The sequence below is a fragment of the Zea mays genome, chromosome 1, assembly GCF_902167145.1.
Source record: "Zea mays cultivar B73 chromosome 1, Zm-B73-REFERENCE-NAM-5.0, whole genome shotgun sequence".
NCBI classification, from domain to species: Eukaryota; Viridiplantae; Streptophyta; class Magnoliopsida; order Poales; family Poaceae; genus Zea; species Zea mays.
Window position 1 is genome coordinate 52279653 of NC_050096.1, and position 22430 is coordinate 52302082.

The 22430-nt window shown below is 44.2% G+C and overlaps 1 protein-coding gene across 1 annotated transcript; it reads left to right on the plus strand.

Annotated features, from left to right (window-relative positions):
• Positions 1-15553: 15553 nt before the first annotated feature.
• On the plus strand, positions 15554-20218 carry LOC100283207 (guanylate kinase). Its single transcript, NM_001371900.1, has 4 exons — positions 15554-15933; positions 17371-17502; positions 17606-17797; positions 19551-20218. Exons 1-4 carry the CDS (start codon positions 15712-15714, stop codon positions 19887-19889), a joined length of 885 nt encoding a protein of 294 aa, NP_001358829.1. The 5' UTR covers positions 15554-15711; the 3' UTR covers positions 19890-20218.
• Positions 20219-22430: the final 2212 nt, after the last annotated feature.

Sequence of the window (22430 nt, forward strand, 5' to 3'; positions counted from 1 at the left end):
CAAATAGCAAAGGGAGCATTGCAAGCATAATAAATGGTAGAAGGTTTGTTCACAACTTTTCTAGGAACATGAGCAAAATTTCTCCTAGGCATATGCACAACATTTCTCCTACACATATCTCTATCATGCTTATAGGAAGAACTAGAAGCAAACATGGCATGAGAATCATAAACATGTGAATCAAAATCATTATAAGCATTTCTAGCATGTCTCCTATCATGGTACAAGAAAGCATGGTTCCGTTTAGCACTACTAGCCATAGGGGCCTTCCCTTTCTCCTTGACGAAGATGGGAGCCTTATGGCTTGTTAAGTTCTTGGCCTCTCTCTTGAAGCCAAGACCATCCTTAATTGAGGGGTGTCTACCAACCGTGTAGGCATCCCTTGCAAATTTTATTTTATCAACTTCACTCTTGCTAGTCTTAAGTTGAGCATTAAGACTAGCCACTTCATCATTTAGTTTTGAAATTGAAACTAAGTGTTCACTACAAGCATTAACATCAAAATCCTTACACCTAGTGCAAATTGTAATATTTTCAACACAAGAGTTACTTGCTACTTCTAGTTTAGCAGTTAAAACATTAATTTCACCTTTTAAAGAAGAAATGGTTTCATTACAAGTAGAAAGTTCACAAGAAAGTATTCCATTTCTTTTAACTTCTAGAGCAAGTGAATTTTGTGCACTAACAAATTTATCATGTTCTTCATATAAAAGGTCTTCTTGTTTCTCTAAGATTTTATCCTTTTCATTTAAGGCATCAATCAACTCATTAATCTTAGCTATCTTAGTTCTATCCAATCCCTTGAATAAACTAGAGTAATCAATTTCATCCTCACTAGATTCATCATCACTAGAAGAATCATAAGTATTAGCATTACGAGTGATTACCTTCTTTTCCCTTGCCATGAGGCAAGTGTGATGCTCGTTGGGGAAGAGAGCCGATTTGTTGAAGGCAGTGGCGGCAAGTCCTTCGTCGTCGGAGTCGGACGAAGAGCAATCCGAATCCCACTCCTTTCCAAGGTGTGCTTCGCCTTTGGCCTTCTTGTAAACCTTCTTGTTCTCTCTCTTCCCATTTTTCCCTTGCTCCTGGTCACTATCATTTTCGGGACAGTTAGCAATAAAATGACCAAGCTTACCGCATTTGAAGCATGATCGCTTTCCCTTGGTCTTGGCCTTGCTTGGTTGTCCCTTTCGACCTTTTAGCGCCGTCTTGAATCTCTTGATGATGAGAGCCATCTCCTCATCATTGAGCCCGGCCGCCTCAACTTGCGCCACCTTGCTAGGTAGCGACTCCTTGCTCCTTGTTGCCTTTAGAGCAATGGGTTGAGGCTTGTGGAGTGGACCGTTCAACGCGTCGTCGACGTATCTTGCCTCCTTGATCATCATCCGCCCGCTCACGAATTTTCCAAGTACTTCCTCGGGCGTCATCATCGTGTACCTGGGATTCTCACGAATATTGTTCACAAGATGAGGATCAAGAACGGTAAAGGACCTGAGCATTAGGCGGACGACGTCGTGATCCGTCCAATGCGTGCTTCCGTAGCTCCTTATTTTGTTGATAAGGGTCTTGAGCCGGTTGTAAGTTTGAGTTGGCTCCTCTCCCCTTATCATGGCGAATCGTCCAAGCTCGCCCTCCACCAACTCCATCTTGGTGAGCATGGTGATGTCGTTCCCCTCGTGAGAGATCTTGAGGGTGTCCCATATCTGCTTGGCATTGTCCAAGCCGCTCACCTTATTGTACTCTTCCCTGCACAAAGACGCTAAGAGAACAGTAGTAGCTTGTGCATTTCTATGAATTTGTTCATTTATAAACATAGGGCTATCCGAGCTATCAAATTTCATTCCATTCTCCACAATCTCCCATATGCTTGGATGGAGAGAGAATAAGTGACTACGCATTTTGTGACTCCAAAATCCGTAGTCCTCCCCATCGAAGTGTGGAGGTTTGCCAAGAGGAATGGAAAGCAAATGCGAATTAGAACTATGTTGAATACGAGAATAATCAAATGAAAAGTTCGAATTGACCGTCTTTTTGTAGTCGTTGTCATCATCCTTTTGGGAAGAAGTAGACTCATCACTATCGTCGTAGTAGATGATCTCCTTGATGCGCCTTGTCTTCTTCTTCTTCCCTTCCTTCCGTCTATGCCCCGAGCCGGAGTCGGTAGGCTTGTCGTCCTTCGGCTCGTTGACGAAGGATTCCTTTTCTTTGTCATTGATCACTATTCCCTTCCCCTTAGGATCCATCTCTTCGGGCGGTAAGTCCCTTTGTGAAGAGAACGGCTCCGATACCAATTGAGAGCACCTAGAGGGGGGGTGAATAGGTGATCCTGTAAAAACTTAACTTATAGCCACAAAAACTTGTTAGGGGTTAGCACAATAATTTCCAAGTGGCTAAGGAGGAGATCTTGCACAATACGACAATCACAGAGAATTCAACACAGAGGAGACACGGTGATTTATCCCGTGGTTCGGCCAAGTACAAAACTTGCCTACTCCACGTTGTGGCGTCCCAACGGACGAGGGTTGCAATCAACCCCTCTCAAGCGGTCCAAAGACCCACTTGAATACCACAGTGTTTTGCCTTGCTTATCTTTATCCCACTCGCGAGGAATCTCCACAAATTGGAGTCTCTCGCCCTTACACTTAAGATTCACAAAGAAGCACAGAGTAAGGGAGGGAAGCAACACACACAAATCCACAGCGAAATGCGCACACACACGGCCAAGAATCGAGCTCAAAGACTATCTCACAGTTTCTCACAAGAACGGAGCTCGAATCACTTAGAATCACAAACGGATGCGCAAAGACTGAGTGTGGATGATCAAGAATGCTCAAAGGTTGCTTGTTTTTCTCCTCCATGCGCCTAGGGGTCCCTTTTATAGCCCCAAGGCAGATAGGAGCCGTTGAGAACAAATCTGGAAGGCCATTTTTGCCTTCTGTCGTCGGGCGCACCGGACAGTCCGGTGCACACCGGACAGTGTCCGGTGCCCGATTCCTTTCCTTAAATGGCGAAGCCGACCGTTGCAGATTCGGGAGCCGTTGGCGCACCGGACATGTCCGGTGCACACCGGACAGTCCGGTGCCCCCTTCCGACCGTTGGCTCGGCCACGTGTCCCGCGCTAATCGCGCGGCCGACCGTTGGCCCTGGCCGACCGTTGGCTCACCGGACAGTCCGGTGCACACCGGACAGTCCGGTGAATTTTAGCCGAACGCCGTCAGCCAATTCCCGAGAGCGGCCTCTTCGGCCGAGGCAGCCTGGCGCACCGGACACTGTCCGGTGCACCACCGGACAGTCCGGTGCCCCAGACCGAAACAGCCCCTTGGTTGTACACAGCCAAGTCTTCTCTTCTCTTCTTCTTTCTGTTTCTAACACTTAGACAAATATATTAGTACACAAAACCAATGTACTAAGACTTAGAAACATACCTTTGTTGAAGATTTGCTCTTTGTTCATCCATGGGCATTGATTCACATTTAAGCCCTTGTGTTGACACTCAATCACCAAAATACTTAGAAATGGCCCAAGGGCACATTTCCCTTTCAAGTTCGTCGTCTTCCGGAGCCGAGGCTGAGTCCGAGCCCTAGGGTCGGGCGAGGCAGAGTTCGTCGTCTTCCGGAGCCGAGGCTGGGTCCGAGCCCTGGGGCCGGGCGAGGCGGAGTTCGTCGTCTTCCGGAGCCGGGGCTGAGTCCGAGCCCTGGGGTCGGGCGAGGCAAAGTCCATCTTCCGAGGCCGAGACGGGGGCCGAGCCCTGGGGTCGGGCGAGGCGGAGCTTCCTATGGCGCCCGAGGCCGGACTTGGCTACTGTCAGCCTCACTCTGTCGAGTGGCACAGCAGTCGGAGTGACGCAGGCGTGAAAGGGAAATGTGCCCTTGGGCCATTTCTAAGTATTTTGGTGATTGAGTGCCAACGCAAGTGCTTTTGTGTTAATCTATGCAAAGTGGTGGACAAAGTGCAAATCAAGTCAAAAGGTATGTTTCTCAGACTTAGTACATTGTTTTGAAGACTAATGTATGGTGTCTAAGTGCTGGAAACAGGAGAAAACAAATTGGAGAGAGATAGCTTTGTTTCAGCCAAAGCCAGCTCTGTCTGGGTGCACCGGACAGTGTCCAGTGCGCCAGAATGGCTCAGGCGAACTTGCTGCTCTCGGGAAGAAATTAACGGCGTACGGCTATAATTCACCGGACTGTCCGGTGTGCACCGGACAGTGTCCGGTGAGCCAACGGTTGGCCGGGCCAACGGTCGGCCGCGCGATCCACGCGAGACACGTGGCCGAGCCAACGGTCGGGAGGGGGCACCGGACTGTCCAGTGTGCACCGGACAGTGTCCGGTGCGCCAATGGCTCCCAGGCACCAACGGTCGGCTTCGCTAAATAAGGAAGGAGATCCGCACCGGACTGTCCGGTGCGTCAGGCGACAGAAGGCAAGAATTGCCTTCCCGGATTGCTCTCAACGGCTCCTAGCTGCCTTGGGGCTATATAAGGGACCCCTAGGCGCATGAAGGAGTATACCAAGCATTCCTTGAGCACTCTTGATCACTCACACTCCATTCTTGCGCACTTGTTCAACATTCTAGTGATTTAAGCTCCGTTCTAGTGTGCTAGTCTTTTGAGCTTAAGTTTGGGTCTTGTGTGTGCGTATTTGCTGTGATCTTTGTGTCTTGTGTGAGTTGCTAATACCTCCCTTACTCCGTGCTTCTTTGTGAACTTCAAGTGTAAGGGCGAGAGACTCCAAGTTGTGGAGATTCCTCGCGAACGGGATTAAGAAAAGCAAAGCAAAACACCGTGGTATTCAAGTGGGTCTTTGGACCGCTTGAGAGGGGTTGATTGCAACCCTCGTCCGTTGGGACGCCACAACGTGGAGTAGGCAAGCGTTGGTCTTGGCCAAACCACGGGATAAACCAATGTGCCATCTCTGTGATTGATCTCTTGTGGTTATTGTGTTTTGTTGAGACTCCTCTCTAGCCACTTGGCGATTATTGTGCTAACACTTAACCAAGTTTTTGTGGCTTAAGTTTCAAGTTTCGCAGGATCACCTATTCACCCCCCCCCCCCTCCAGGTGCTCTCAATTGGTATCAGAGCCGTTCTCTTCAAGAAAGGGACTAACCGCCCGAAGAGATGGATCCTAAGGGCAAGGGGATTGTGATCAATGACAAGGAGAAGGAGTCATTCGTCAACGAGCCCAAGGAGGACAAGCCTACCGACTCGGGCTTGGGCCACAAACGCAAAGATGGGAAGAAGAAGAAGACAAGACACATCAAGGAGATCGTCTACTACGACGACAGCGATGAGTCCACTTCTTCCCAAAAGGACAACGACGACAACGACTACGAGAGAAGGAAACCGGTTAATTCAAACTTTTCTTTTGACTACTCTCGTATTCCACAAAGTACAAATGCTCATTTGCTCTCCATTCCACTTGGCAAACCTCTTCACTTTGATGGAGAGGACTACGGATTTTGGAGCCACAAAATGCGTAGTCACCTGTTCTCTCTCCATCCAAGCATATGGGAGATTGTGGAAAGTGGAATGAAATTTGATAGCTCGGATAGTCCTATGTTTATCAATAAACAGATTCATAGAAATGCACAAGCTACTACTGTGTTGTTAGCCTCTCTGTGCAGGGACGAGTACCATAAGGTGAGCGGCTTGGACAATGCCAAGCAGATCTGGGACACCCTCAAGATCTCTCATGAGGGGAACGACGTCACCTTACTCATCAAGATGGAGTTGGTGGAGGGCGAGCTTGGAAGATTCGCGATGATAAGGGGCGAGGAGCCAACCCAAACATACAACCGGCTTAAGACCCTTATCAACAAAATAAGGAGCTACAGAAGCACACGATGGACGGATCACGACGTCGTCCGCCTAATGCTAAGGTCCTTTACTGTACTTGATCCACACTTGGTGAACAATATTCGTGAAAATCCTAGGTACACCAAGATGTCGCCCGAAGAAGTCCTTGGGAAATTCGTGAGCGGGCGAATGATGATCAAGGAGGCGAGATACGTGGACGACGCGTTGAACGGTCCAATCCAGGAGCCTCAACCCATTGCTCTCAAGGCAACAAGGAGCAAGGAGGCACTACCTAGCAAGGTGGCGCAAGTTGAGCCGGCCGGGCTAAATGATGAAGAGATGGCCCTCATCATCAAGCGCTTCAAGACGGCGCTAAAGGGTCGCAAGGGACAGCCAAGCAAGACCAAGACAAAGGGGAAGCGTTCATGCTTCAAATGCGGCAAGATTGGTCATTTTATTGCTAACTGTCCCAATAATGAAAGTGACCAGGAACAAGGGAGCAAGAGGGAGAAGAAGAAGGCATACAAGAAGGCTAAGGGCGAGGCACACCTTGGCAAGGAGTGGGACTCGGATTGTTCGTCATTCGACTCCGAAAATGAAGGACTCGCCGCCACTGCCTTCAACAAGTCATCTCTCTTCCCCAACGAGCGTCACACATGCTTCATGGCGAAGGAGAAGAAGGTATGTACTCGAGACAATACTACTTATGATTCTTCTAGTGATGATGAGTCTAGTGATGAAGAAATAGATTACTCTAGTTTGTTCAAGGGATTGGATAGAACTAAAATAGATAAGATCAATGAATTGATTGATGCCTTGAATGAAAAGGATAGACTCTTAGAGAAACAAGAATACCTTTTATATGAAGAGCATGATAAATTTGTTAGTGCACAAAATTCACTTGCTCTAGAAGTCAAAAGAAATGAAATGCTTTCTAGTGAATTGTCTACCTGTCATGACGCTATCTCTAGCTTAAAGAGAATTAACAATGATTTAAATGCTAAACTAGAAGTAGCAAATAAATCTAACTCTTGTGTAGAACATGTTGTAATTTGCACTAGGTGTAAAGATTTTAATGTTGATGCTTGTAGTGAACACCTAGATTGCATTTCTAAATTAAATGATGAAGTAGCTAGTCTTAATGCCCAACTTAAGACTAGCAAAAGTGAATTTGATAAATTAAAATTTGCAAGGGATGCCTACACGATTGGTAGACACCCCTCAATTAAGGATGGACTTGGCTTCAAGAGGGAAGCCAAGAACTTGACAAGCCATAAGGCTCCCATCTCCGCCAAGGAGAAAGGGAAGGCCCCTATGGCTAGTAGTGTTAAAAAGAACCATGCTTTTATATACCATGATAGGAGACAATCTAGAAATGCTTATAGGAGTTGTGATGCTTATGATGCTTTTGATTCTCATGCCATGTTTGCTTCTAGTTCTTCCTATATGCATGATAGAAATGTCTAGGAGAAATGTTATTCATCATGTGCCTAGAAAGAATATTGCTCATGCTCCTAGGAAAGTTAATGAATCTTCTACAATATATCATGCTTGCAATGCTTCATTTGCTATTTGTAGAAAGGATAGGAAGGTGATTGCTAGGAAGTTAGGGGCAAGATGCAAGGGAGATAAAACTTGCATTTGGGTCCCTAAGACAATTGTGACTAACCTTGTAGGACCCAACAAGAGTTGGGTACCTAAGACCCAAGCCTAAATTTGCCTTGTAGGTTTATGCATCCGGGGTTACAAGCTGGATTATCGACAGCGGATGCACAAACCACATGACGGGGGAAAATAGGATGTTCTCTTCCTACGTCAAGAACAAGGATCCCCAAGATTCAATAATATTCGGTGATGGGAACCAAGGCAAGGTAAAAGGGTTAGGTAAAATTGCTATTTCATCCGAGCACTCTATTTCCAATGTGTTTTTAGTTGAGTCGCTTGGATATAATTTGTTATCTGTTAGTCAATTATGCAATATGGATATAATTGTCTATTCACAAATGTAGATGTGTCTGTCTTTAGAAGGTGTGATGGTTCACTAGCTTTTAAGGGTGTACTAGACGGCAAACTTTATTTGGTTGATTTTGCAAAAGAAGAGGCCGGTCTAGATGCATGCTTAATTGCTAAGACTTGCATGGGCTGGCTGTGGCATCGCCGCTTAGCACATGTGGGGATGAAGAACCTTCACAAACTTCTAAAGGGAGAACACGTGATAGGTCTAAATAACGTACATTTCGAAAAAGATAGACCCTGTGCAGCTTGTCAAGCAGGGAAACAGGTGGGAGGCTCTCATCACACCAAAAATGTGATGACCACATCAAGACCTTTGGAGATGCTTCATATGGACCTCTTCGGACCCGTCGCCTATCTAAGTATAGGAGGAAGTAAGTATGGTCTTGTTATAGTTGATAATTTTTCCCGCTTCACTTGGGTATTCTTTTTGCAGGATAAATCTGAAACCCAAGGGACCCTCAAGCGCTTCCTCAGGAGAGCTCAAAATGAGTTTGAGCTCAAGGTGAAAAAGATAAGGAGCGACAACGGGTCCGAGTTCAAGAACCTTCAAGTGGAGGAGTTCCTTGAGGAGGAAGGGATCAAGCACGAGTTCTCCGCTCCCTACACACCACAACAAAATGGTGTGGTAGAGAGGAAGAACAGGACGCTCATCGATATGGCGAGGACGATGCTTGGAGAGTTCAAGACCCCCGAGCGATTTTGGTCGGAAGCCGTGAACACGGCTTGCCACGCCATCAACAGGGTCTACCTTCACCGCCTCCTCAAGAAGACGTCATATGAGCTGCTAACTGGTAACAAACCCAATGTGTCTTATTTTCGTGTATTTGGGAGCAAGTGTTATATCCTTGTAAAGAAAGGTAGAACTTCTAAATTTGCTCCCAAAGCTGTAGAAGGGTTTTTATTAGGTTATGACTCAAATACAAAGGCGTATAGGGTCTTCAACAAATCATCGGGTTTGGTTGAAGTCTCTAGCGATGTTGTATTTGATGAGACTAATGGCTCTCTAAGAGAGCAAGTTGTTGATCTTGACGATGTAGATGAAGAAGACGTTCCAACTGCCGCAATGCGCACCATGGTGATTGGCGATGTGCGACCACAGGAACAATTGGAGCAAGATCAACCTTCTTCCTCAACAATGGTGCATCCCCCAACTCAAGACGATGAACAGGTTCATCAGGAGGAGGCGTGTGATCAAGGGGGAGCACAAGATGATCATGTGACGGAGGAAGAAGCACAACCGGCACCTCCAACCCAAGTTCGAGCGACGATTCAAAGGGATCATCCCGTCGACCAAATTTTGGGTGATATTAGCAAGGGAGTAACTACTCGCTCTAGATTAGTTAATTTTTGTGAGCATTACTCCTTTGTCTCTTCTATTGAGCCTTTCAGGGTAGAAGAGGCCTTGCTAGATCCGGACTGGGTGTTGGCCATGCAGGAGGAGCTAAACAATTTCAAGCGTAATGAAGTTTGGACACTGGTGCCTCGTCCCAAGCAAAACGTTGTGGGAACCAAGTGGGTGTTCCGCAACAAACAGGACGAGCACGGGGTGGTGACGAGGAACAAGGCTCGACTTGTGGCAAAAGGTTATGCACAAGTCGCAGGTTTGGACTTTGAGGAGACTTTTGCTCATGTGGCTAGGCTAGAATCTATTCGTATTTTGCTAGCATATGCCGCTCACCATTCCTCCAGGTTGTACCAAATGGATGTTAAGAGCGCTTTCCTCAACGGGCCGATCAAGGAGGAAGTGTACGTGGAGCAACCCCCTGGCTTCGAGGATGAACGGTACCCCGACCATGTGTGTAAGCTCTCTAAGGCGCTCTATGGACTTAAGCAAGCCCCAAGAGCATGGTATGAATGCCTTAGAGACTTTTTAATTGCTAATGCTTTCAAGGTTGGGAAAGCCGATCCAACTCTTTTCACTAAGACTTGCGATGGTGATCTCTTTGTGTGCCAAATTTATGTCGATGACATAATATTTGGTTCTACTAATCAAAAGTCTTGTGAAGAGTTTAGCAGGGTGATGACGCAGAAATTCGAGATGTCGATGATGGGCGAGTTGAACTACTTCCTTGGGTTCCAAGTGAAGCAACTCAAGGATGGCACCTTCATCTCCCAAATGAAGTACACGCAAGACTTGCTAAAGCGGTTTGGGATGAAGGACGCCAATCCTGCAAAGACGCCGATGGGAACCGACGGACACACCGACCTCAACAAAGGAGGTAAGTCCGTTGATCAAAAGGCATACCGATCAATGATAGGTTCTTTGCTTTATTTATGTGCTAGTAGACCAGATATTATGCTTAGTGTATGCATGTGTGCTAGATTTCAATCCGATCCAAGGGAGTGTCACTTAATGGATGTGAAGCGAATTCTTAGATATTTAGTCGCTACGCCTTGCTTCGGGCTCTGGTATCCAAAGGGGTCTACCTTTGACTTGATTGGATACTCAGACTCCGACTATGCTGGATGTAAGGTCGATAGGAAGAGTACATCGGGGACATGCCAATTCTTAGGAAGGTCCCTGGTGTCATGGAACTCTAAGAAACAAACTTCCGTTGCCCTATCCACCGCTGAGGCCGAGTACGTTGCCGCAGGACAATGCTGCACGCAACTACTTTGGATGAGGCAAACCCTCAGGGACTTTGGCTACAATCTGAGCAAAGTCCCACTCCTATGTGATAATGAGAGTGCTATCCGCATGGCGGATAATCCTGTTGAGCACAGCCGCACAAAGCACATAGACATCCGGCATCACTTTTTGAGAGACCACCAGCAAAAGGGAGATATCGAAGTGTTTCATGTTAGCACCGAGAACCAGCTAGCCGATATCTTTACCAAGCCTTTAGATGAGAAGACCTTTTGCAGGCTGCGTAGTGAGCTAAATGTCCTAGATTCGTGGAACTTGGATTGATTTATAGCATACATGTGTTTATGCCTTTGATTATGTTCCTTATGCATTTTGCTGCTTATTTATGGTGCTCAAGTTGTACAAGCACTCTCCGGACCTCACAAGTCTGTTGCAAAGTGATGCACATATTTAGGGGGGAGATGTGTTACAACTTGACCCTTTGAGACTAACCATGTGCTTGAGTTTGCTTGATTTAGTCTCGAAGGAGGATTGAAAGGGAAAAGGTGGATTTGGACCATGCAAGACTTCCACTGCACTCCGATGAGAGGGTAACTTATTTCAAGTTTATCTTTATGATCTTATTGCCTTTTACTCTTAGTTGAAGATTTTGGTGAGGCAATGGGATTAAAGGGCCAAAATTGATCCCGTTTTGGTGCTTGATGCCAAAGGGGGAGAAAATAAGGCCAAAGCAATAAATGGATCAGCTACCACTTGTGAATTTTGAAAATAATAGAGTTAGAGTTTTTGTTTGTCAAAATACTCTTAATTGCTCTTATTGTCAAAAGCCGGCTTCTTGTGGGGAGAAGTGTTGATTATGGGAAAAAGGGGAGTTTTTGAAATCTTGAATCAATTTCTCTTGGAATGACTCTCTTTATGTCTTAACAATTATGTTTGACTTAGAGATAGAAATTTGAGTTTGATTTGCAAAAACAAACCAAGTGGTGGCAAAGAGTGATCCATATATGCCAAATATGATTCAAAACAACCTTGAGTCTTCATTTGCATTGATATTGCACTTGTTCTAGTTGCTTTATGTTGTGTTGGCATAAATCACCAAAAAGGGGGAGATTGAAACGGAAATGTGCCCTTGGGCCATTTCTAAGTATTTTGGTGATTGAGTGCCAACGCAAGTGCTTTTGTGTTAATCTATGCAAAGTGGTTGACAAAGTGCAAATCAAGTCAAAAGGTATGTTTCTCAGACTTAGTACATTGTTTTGAAGACTAATGTATGGTGTCTAAGTGCTGGAAACAGGAGAAAACAAATTGGAGAGAGATAGCTTTGTTTCAGCCAAAGCCAGCTCTGTCTGGGTGCACCGGACTGTCCGGTGGTGCACCGGACAGTGTCCGGTGCGCCAGAATGGCTCAGGTGAACTTGCTGCTCTCGGGAAGAAAATAACGGCGTACGGCTATAATTCACCGGATTGTCCGGTGTGCACCAGACAGTGTCCGGTGAGCCAACGGTCGGCCGCGCGATCCGCGCGAGACACGTGGCCGAGCCAACGGTCGGGAGGGGGCACCGGACTGTCCGGTGTGCACCGGACTGTGTCCGGTGCGCCAACGGCTCCCAGGCGCCAACGGTCGGCTTCGCCAAATAAGGAAGGAGATCCGCACCGGACTGTGTCCGGTGGTGCACCGGACTGTCCGGTGCGCCAGGCGACAGAAGGCAAGAATTGCCTTCCCGGATTGCTCTCAACGGCTCCTAGCTGCCTTGGGGCTATATAAGGGACCCCTAGGCGCATGAAGGAGTATACCAAGAATTCCTTGAGCACTCTTGATCACTCACACTCCATTCTTGCGCACTTGTTCAACATTCTAGTGATTTAAGCTCCGTTCTAGTGTGCTAGTCTTTTGAGCTTAAGTCTGGGTCTTGTGTGTGCGTATTTGCTGTGATCTTTGTGTCTTGTGTGAGTTGCTAATCCCTCCCTTACTCCGTGCTTCTTTGTGAACTTCAAGTGTAAGGGCGAGAGACTCCAAGTTGTGGAGATTCCTCGCGAACGGGATTAAGAAAAGCAAAGCAAAACATCGTGGTATTCAAGTGGGTCTTTGGACCGCTTGAGAGGGGTTGATTGCAACCCTCGTCCGTTGGGACGCCACAACGTGGAGTAGGCAAGCGTTGGTCTTGGCCGAACCACGAGATAAACCACTGTGCCATCTTTGTGATTGATCTCTTGTGGTTATTGTGTTTTGTTGAGACTCCTCTCTAGCCACTTGGCGATTATTGTGCTAACACTTAACCAAGTTTTTGTGGCTTAAGTTTCAAGTTTCGCAGGATCACCTATTCACCCCCCCTCTAGGTGCTCTCAAGGCGGCGTTGTCTTCTTGTCAGGTCGGTCAGTGGAGCGGCGAAGTGACTGCGGTCACTTCGGCTCTGTCGACTGAAGAGCGCGCGTCAGGATAAGGTGTCAGATGATCCTTGCATTAAATGCTCCTGCGATACGGTCGGTCGGCGTGGCGATCTGGCCAAGGTTGCTTCTCGGCGAAGACTGGGCCTCGGGCGAGCCGAAGGTGTGTCCGTTGCTTGAGGGGGCCCTCGGGCGAGACGTGAATCCTCCGGGGTCGACTGCCCTTGCCCGAGGCTAGGCTCGGGCGAGGCGAGATCGTGTCCCTTGAGTGAACCGAGCCTTGACCTAAATCGCGCCCATCAGGCCTTTGCAGCTTTGTGCTGATGGGGGTTACCAGCTGAGATTAGGAATCTTGGGGGTACCCCTAATTATGGTCCCCGACACCCTGCTACGAGCATTGATCAGCAATAGTGCCGGTAGCGTAAGCCACCAAATACTAGATGTAGAGGGACGTTATGTCCGAACTAGTATAGATCTTGCGCCCACTACGTACACTGTCTGGAGCTCAGAACACGCACACAAATTTACTTGTCAGAGCAAGGTTCGAAACACCGACAATCCGTGCAGTACGCACCTATATCCGTCTACCCTGACAAGTAGAGGTTCTTACCTCTTGGCGTATCCGTGGGTAAATAAATAATTCCATACTCGCATTTATATTAGGTAAAACATGTCCAGTAATCGGGTTTCTAGTATCCATTTTGTCACTCTTTCTGAGGATCCTAAAGGTCCGATTGGCCTCGATGTCCCGAGGGCCACAGGGTCCCGAACGTATATAGGGCCTTTGGCCACCCAACGACCATATGGGAACTCGGATGTCCTAATAAAACCTATCCACTATGCGTCTCAAGTGGCCCTAGCCTCCCAACAGCCACAACCCTCCTTCGAATGTCCAATGGACATGAGGGCAAGGCGTTCTCAGGCATATTGAGAACTACATGGGCCATGGACGACATGTTAAAAGACACAGGCTCCTTGAGGTTGTGTGTAATAGATTGAGCATATGATTATGCAAAATACTATTTTGCGTTATAGATTAAACTGTTTGTAGAGTGTTGTTTAAAATAATAGGTAAAAATATGAAATGTGATAGATGAGCTACTGGAGATAGCACGGCGTTTCGAAAAGCCATGGGCCCTCGAACGTCCAAGAACCACTCCCACCAAATATTTCGAGAGTAATAGGGCTTTGGGGTGTCCCAAGGAGGCAAAAGGACCATAGCATTCGACCTTCTTTAATATGTTTTTTGATTATTTTTATTTAATTAAATTAAATATACTTGTATAAATCTAAAATTAGGTCTTCTTGTTTACTATATGGACATTAAGATAATTTTTATAAACAAAGAGTTCGAGAAGAATATCTCTATGAATTGGTCAGATAAGGTTGTAGCAAACAATAAAAATGCATGCTGTGTAAACTATTAAAGGATTTGTAAGATATAAAACAATCACCTAAGCAATGGCACTAAAGATTCGGCCAAACTTTAACATCTGCCGAATATGTGAATTTTTTTGTTTCAAACTTTATAACACGCTCATAAAAGATCAAGATATCGATATTTATGGAAAGAACTAGAGTAAAATCCTTCTTATACATATTTTCATTATTAACAAAAAAAACTTTCCTAAAAAATTTAAATTAGGTCTTATTTTCAGGCCTTTTGGCTTTTTCCCATAGGATCGTCACAAGTCTCTACTATATTGAAGCACCATTTTTTTCTGGTTTCATGGTTTTCACTGTCGTTGTGCCCCTCATTTAAATTATAAAAATGCTAAAATTATGAACAAATGAGGATTCAAAACATGGTTATTGACTTTAAATCCACATTGACACTCAACTAGCCAATAAAACACATTTGTATTTGTGTTTTATATTCTATACTTAAGTGTACGAGTACTTTGCTAGTAAGACTTATATTATCAACTAGTACAATGCATGTGTGTTGCGACGACACACAATCATATTCGACATTTATAAAAAAATAATATCAAAGTAAATGTATGATTCACATATTAGATATTAAACATATAAGAACAAATATTAAATTTTAACTTAGCCAAAAGACCGAAAACATATGAGTTAAAAAGACTAGTGAGGTGATAATATGCGAGAGCGCTATGTTGTGTGTAGCTTCTTATCATGTTGAGCTTAAATGATTTCTCATAACATATTTATAGTATAACATGATATTAATAGCCGAAGAACGAGGAAAAGGAAGAGATCTACACGCACCATACATGAAACATGTGCTTTTAAAGGAGTAGAGAAATACTCCCTCTCTCCCAAAATACAGTTCTTTCAAGCTATTTTTTTCCACCGTATTCGAATGAATGATAATAAATATAGACATACATACAAACTATACTCATATGTTAATTAATGAATATATATTTAGTTTAAAATAAATTATATTTAGAGGCGAAGTGAGTATAAAAAACTATTATTAAGTTTTATTAACTCTTAACGTACTTACTAACCATGATCATAACACCCGCGTGTTACATCAAATGGTTTCCAACGTAACAAATTCACGTTAGGAATGTCCTTGTACAAATAAATTAAATAAAACGATTGAAAAAAAGGAAAATACGGATAGTTAGACACATCTACACACTGCTGCTTAGATACGATTCTTATCTGCCGCATGCTAATATTCGCACTAGTTCTAGAGAACACGCAAAGCCATATTCAAATTCGCTAACAAAATTTAAAAAAAAAACGAATATACTTTGAGTCTTTGACCACCGTTCACGTTCACCTCGATCGTTTATCCCTTGAACATGCCAAATTTGCGGCAGACGCGCACCCAAAACCCCACAAACACCATTGGCCTTCGCCTTCGCCCATCCTTTCCTACTCCAATCTCCACAGACCACAGTCCACACCCTCCGGGCGCCGGCCTCCACATCTCCATTCTTGTCCCGGAACCATGTCGATGCTTCTCTCGCGAAGGTTCTCCTGCGCCCTCGCCCGCGCCCGCGCCCCGTCGCTCGTACGGGGCCGGCCCCTTCCTCCCTGCGCCGCCCGCACCACCCCTCCGGCTCCCAGCTCCCCGCCCCGCCGCCTCATGTCGTCCTCCTCCGCCGGGTGGCAGCACTCCTCGCACCGCCCCCCGCCGCCGCCGCCTCCTCCTCATCCCGGTGCTGACAAGGTATTGGGTCACATGCTTATATTATTGACAATTTTGCCCCTTGGATGGCCTAAGGCTGAATGCCTGAATCGCTATTTGAACTTTTTATTCATATTTAAATACCGGCAACGACTGCTGTGTAAGCAGCAGTGTTTTCTGATCGTCCGATTAATCGCGATTAATCGGCGATTAATCGACTGATCGTCATCACGCATCCGATAAGGAGTACCGACGCGATCAGGGCGATCAGAAACCTGATCGTCCGATTAGTCGACGACTAATCGCGATTAGTCGTCCGACTAGATCGCGGACGATCAGTTTGGCCTGCTTCGTTTTTCACTGTTCGTTACTTCATTTCGGCCCACTCACTGCCACTACAGCCCAGCGCCCCAGCCCACTGCAGCAGTACAGCCCAAGCCCACTCAGTCACTCACTGTCACATGAAAGATGAAAGCGAGCAGAGGCCAGGCCACGCACGCAGGCAGCACGGTCCCATTTCTTTCGTGCTACTTTTTCATTTTGGTTCTTTATATAACATGTATAATGTGTGGCTGTGGCATGGTAAGAGAGCAGGCTACATTGAGCCAATGAGCCTTGTCAGTTTAGTAGCATAACAGTAGCAGACTATTTTATTTCTAGGGTCTTTGCCTTTAAGCCTATACCCATTATTTCTAGTGTTTAGCTGAAGTGCTGAACTGCTGAATCTGAATGCTGAATGCTGAATTTCTGATGTCTGGACCTCTGGTCGGTTTTCCCAGCCCTGGACGATCAGGAGCTCTGATCAACCGATCAGAAGCCGATTAATCGGACTGATCGTTCGATTAATCGCTCTAATCGTTCTGATCGGTCCTCTGGCGATCAGAAGCTGATCGCCGATCTGAAAACATTGGTAAGCAGTCCTTAGCTGCAAAGAAGCTTCCTGATCCAGCCAAAGATGTAACTGTGGTTTGTTAAGGGTTTTTAAATGAAGTTACACAAGCATGTGGTAGAAGGGTTTTAGTGTTAAATGTGACATATGGTTGAATAATGATCTAACGGATGGAAAAGCTCGCTTGCACATAAGGTTTGCTTGCACAACCGTCGTAGTGTTAAATACCTCCTCTAAAAGATTGTTCCATCTGTGTCACCTCTAAATACACATAGTTATCAGATAATTAAACTTAAAAAGGTTAATTCGCAGTTAAAAGACTAATTAGTATTCCCTCCGTTCTTTTTTATTTGTCGCGTTTTAGTTCAAAAATGAACTAGCCGACGATAAATATTCGAGAACGGAGGTAGTAAAAGAGAAGATATTAGATCTCGAGGGGGAGGAGCCCCTCTCCCCCATGCAGAGGTCCCCCGAGGAGGAGGCGTTGGACGCCCTCAGGGCCTTGTCGTACACGCCAAAGGGGTCAGGGGGCACGGGGTGTGCCATTGGAATGGGTCTAAGTGCCTTCCGTCCTGTCTGTGCCACTGCAGGACCAGCTGTTCAGGGGGCTGGAGGCGGCGCTGGGCACCGCGTTCAGCTCCGAGCCGCTGGCGCCGCCACCGCAGCCTATGATCCTCGTCATCAGCGGGCCCAGCGGTGTCGGCAAGGACGCCGTCATCAAGGTGACACATCATCGGTCATCACAATCCCTAATCCCACTTACCTTTGCTGCAGGACATTGGTTTCTGATTGGCTTCACAATGCCGGGTGTGGGTTGTTCTGCAGAGGCTGCAGGAGGAGAGGGAAGGGATCCATTTCGTTGTCACCGCGACAAGCAGGGCGATGAGGCCAGGTGAAGTTGAAGGGAAAGACTATTACTTTGTCAGTAAGGAGGAATTTCTGACGATGATTGAGAGGGAGGAGTTGCTCGAGTATGCTCTTGTTTATGGGGAGTACAAGGGGATCCCCAAACAGCAGGTATTCTATCATGGTTATATCATTACCTATTTGCGTCAGAACAGTTTCTTACCTGCAGATTGGTGTGCATACACATGCTGGATAAGTTAAAATTTCAGAAAAAGCAATACCTAACAGTTAACGATTACCATATGCACTAACAATGGTTTACTTATGCGCTTACGATGTTATATGACTATTCAGCAGGAACAACTCAGTCTGCTGTAGTGCTGTATCATCGGGGAAAAAATGTGTTATGGCCTTGTGGGTATGAGTGGTGTGACTGGAATTTGGCCAATGGGATTTCAGGCCTTGTTGGAGTATAAGTGAATTGCCCACCTCTCCTTATTAAATTAAGCTTTGGTGTTGAACTGATCGGTACATGCAACTCAGAGTTCGAATCCTGGTTAGCTTAATTAAGTAAAAATAATTATTGCTTGCTCCTATTTCATGTTTGAGTCCTGAGGGAGCATACACGTGAGGGGGACTGTTGGAATATAAGTGAATTGTCTATCCCTCCCCATTAGTTTAAGCTTTTGGTTTGAACTGATTGGTGCATGCAACTCAATACTAAGTGATGTAAAGTACCATAGAAGTTACAAATCCAGTGGAGGAAACCATCATATCACTACTGTTTTTTTTTACTCCAAAAATTTATGCGCATGAATTTGTACTGTCGACCTAATGCCTGGTTAAAATGCAACTTATATAACACAATAAGTAAAGATCATAAACATTGCCTGGTCAAAACTTGTTCAATTATCTGGTTGGTGTGTTGCCTTTATATACAGGGATATTTCAGAGTTGTCTACATTAAAATCTTCCTATGGCTTACCAAGCTCATCTCATAAAAAGCCAAGAAAAGGGCACACTCCACTTATATGTGAAGCAGGGCAGGGTAGTTCAAACCATTCATGTCACAAATATCACTTCAGTAGCATATGTTTGCAAATGCGAGCTGCCATATTTGCTACATATTTCAAATCGAGTTATGGGGTACAGTAGGGAATACGAATACCATACCATGAGTTGAGCATGCTGGTGACTAGTGCATGTGTGTTGTGTTTTAATCTGCTGTTTGATTTTTTTTCCCACTATAAACTGCTCATTTGAACCTTCTCTACGATGCTTGATTGAAGGTCAAAGGAAAAGTGAATGAATTTTGAAGGATGAAATCCTATAGAAAATTTTCCTATGTAACCTTTTGGAACAAAGGATTGATGTCCTACAATTCCTATAAAATTCCTATGGAATGGACCATTGTTGTGAAATTTTGTAGGATTTCTAGCATGAGGTCCAACCTCTTGAAAAATTCCTATAAAATTGCAAGTGACATGCAACTTTATTCCTACATTTTTACTATCCCTATGTTTTACCTTTCCTGTAATCCAAAGGAGGCCAGTATTGCTTTAGTTCTATTAGTTTCTGCAAAAATATTGCTTACTGGCTTCTATTTTCACTCTCTAGCATTCTGTAGTGTTGTGTGTCGTTTACTCAGTTTCAGTTACATTAACTTGATTGAAAGAACCTGCTAACGTGTATCTACACTAATTTCATAGGACTCCCTATAAATGAAATGAAAATTCTGTATTCTGGGTTAAAAAACACAATGGACCGAATGCAGTCCACCTACATAGTAGAGCGTAAGAAATTATATCTGTATTTTGGGGTAAAATTCTAGACATGTCTGAAGAAGTGGACCTTTTTGCGTGAAAACTGAAGACGTGGTTTACCTACATAAAGCTCTCAATACATGTTCCTTTTTTTCATCTAGATTCGTGACTACATGGCTAAAGGCTGTGACATTGTTCTGAGAGTGGACATTCAAGGAGCAGCGACGTTAAGACAGATACTTGGTGAATCTGCGGTTTTCATATTTTTAGTTGCTGAGAGTGAAGAGGCACTTGTTAAAAGGCTAATCCACCGTAAAACAGAAACATCAGATATGCTTCTTGTCAGAGTCGCAACAGCCAGGGAGGAGGTGAAACACATGAAGAATTTCGACTATGTGGTTGTAAACGCTCAAGGGAAACTTGAGGAGGCTGTTAAACAAGTGGAATCTATCATTGATGCTGAGAAGTCTAAAATTCACAAGCGGCATGTCAATATCTAAGCCAAGGATCATGTGATTTATGCCTATTGTCTTCATCTCTATAAAGGAAAATTATCTGTCCAAGTCTACTGAAGCGTGATGAAATGACTCAGGTTTCAGTAGCCAGAAAGTTCAATGGATTGCTGAGTTACAAGAATATGGCATGTTCTGTTTAAGAAATTTCCCTCACCACAACCGGGCCAGCACAATCTCTGGGATATATACACGACTCTCTTGTTGTTATTTGTCTCTTTTTTCCCCTTTGATTTTTTAGCTCTGCCTGGAGGAATCTGGAAGGCTGTACCAAACTAGTTCTGGGTGAATCTTAAGTGATGTTCTATCCTTCTCAATTTCGTACTGACCAGTGTTGCTGGGCATGCACAAGCAATCGGTGCCCCCAAATAGCAAAATTGCCAGTTTGGCTGCAAAATATAAATTGCATTGTTTTTTTCCAGTGGCAGAATAGATGTTACTGGAATTCTTCCTCTTGCTCAGTGTGCCCTTACTGAAGTCCATATCTGTTCTGAGCTTTTGTTCTTGTGTGCTGGTGCTTGTGATTTGCAACGTTAATATATTAAAATACTGTAGACCAATTTTGAATGTAGACAACGTTAGTTTGGAAGATGTGATTTTGGCACTATACATGATAAAGATCAAGTAGTACCTAAAAAAGTAGTACCTACCTTATCCATATGGTCACTCAAAACATTGTTTTTGTGTTGCAGACTCACTGTTTTCATAGAGTGGAGATTGACATATTGTATTGGATTTGTGGTCATATAAGGCCATGTCTAGCAGGTTATCCATAATATGGTTAAAACATTGTTTTTACTGTAGACTGCACTATTCGTAGAGTTGAGATTGAAATAAGAGATAAGATGAGAGATAGGTTGGGTGAGCTACTTGAGGTAGTCTAAAAAGAGGTCAAGTTCGAAATGATGATCAGGCGTGGACCCAGAATAAAATAGGAGCGAGGGCACCCTTAAAAAACGAGCACCAAAACATAAGAGCGATGCCATCTAAATTGGGTCGAGCAGGGAATTTATAGTGAAAATCTAGACACTACCATATGCAACACATAAATGAGCGGGGGCTTGGGCCCTCACCACTATGTAGATTCACTCTGATGATGATATACATGATAGGCCAGGGGTAGCACCAATTAAAGAAAAGTTTGTCCAATATAGATTGAGATGGTTTCAACATGTCTAAAGATATCTCTAAAGGGAGGCCACTATAGTGGAATACTAAGACTCTAAGAGGTGTTTGGTATAGCTTTAGAGCAAAACTCTAAGACCAGCCAAACATCTTCTAAAGTTGAGTTTACAACGTTTTGGAGTTTTGAGAGATGTAGATCATTTTTTAGAGTATCTCTTTTGCTGCTCTAAAATCCTTAACAAGTAACCTATAAATGGAGTTTAAATGTATTTACCTATCACTAAAATCCTTAATAAGTAACATAGACACGGAGCTTAGGGGGGGTGTTTTAATGCACTAGAGCTAATATTTAGTTGGCTAAAAAAATGCTAGTATAATTAGCTAGCTAACAAATAACTAGCTAAATATTAACTAATTTACTAAAAAAAAGCTAATAGTTGCTAGGGTGTTTGGATGTCTCCAACTAATATTAGCCACTAACTATTAGCTTTAGTGTATTCAAACACCTCCTAAATTTGTTTGTCACTGTTATTGAAGTGTTATTGGAGTTTGAAGCGCGGGTGAGGACAAGTAAAATGAGGACTCAACCTCTTCATACCCTAAATACACGATTTTTCTCTCCTTTACAAGTCTATAAATAATGTATCCGTCTGAAAACGATATATAGTGTACGCGATCACATTCAGTCTGTAGTAGATTTAAATGTGCATTCGCGTTCATTTTCTATTCGAGATAGTCTAAGATTGTCTGCAACAGTCTATCTAAAGTTTACCCATAAACACTGTTTTATACTCTGTAGACTGCACAAGCGTATTTAAGATCAGTTTTGTGGCCTTTTCACGATACACATAATTCCCACGATACAAACAGGACCGACAAGTTCCGCGTGCGGTAGCGGTAGAGATGGCAATAGGTAAAAAATCGTTAGGTATTACTTGTCCAAACTCATACATATAAAGAAAAAATATACCCGCTAAAAAATATATTCCCATGACGGATATAAATTTTTGTCCAAACCTATGCTTATGCGGGTTTCGGTTACCCAACGAGTTTCCCATATCCACTAACATCAACATAAAAAATAATTCATCATGTAAATGAGAGTCAATACATTAATAAGCCAGAATAAAAGGAACAAGTGATAACTAATTTTAGCTTAAACATTGTTACAAGAAATTTATTTCAATTAGAACATATTCAATTAATAATATTATGAGACATATTTATAAGAAATATCGATTTTAAGGCATGTTAACGTTAACCCATGGGTTTGCGGGTATAGTCAGTGGAAGAACAAACTCATACTCACGTACCCGTTGGATTTTCATTTGAACCCATTAACAAATCCATGAATAGAGAAATTGACCTAAGGGCCCGTTTGTTTCAGCTTATAGATTATATAAT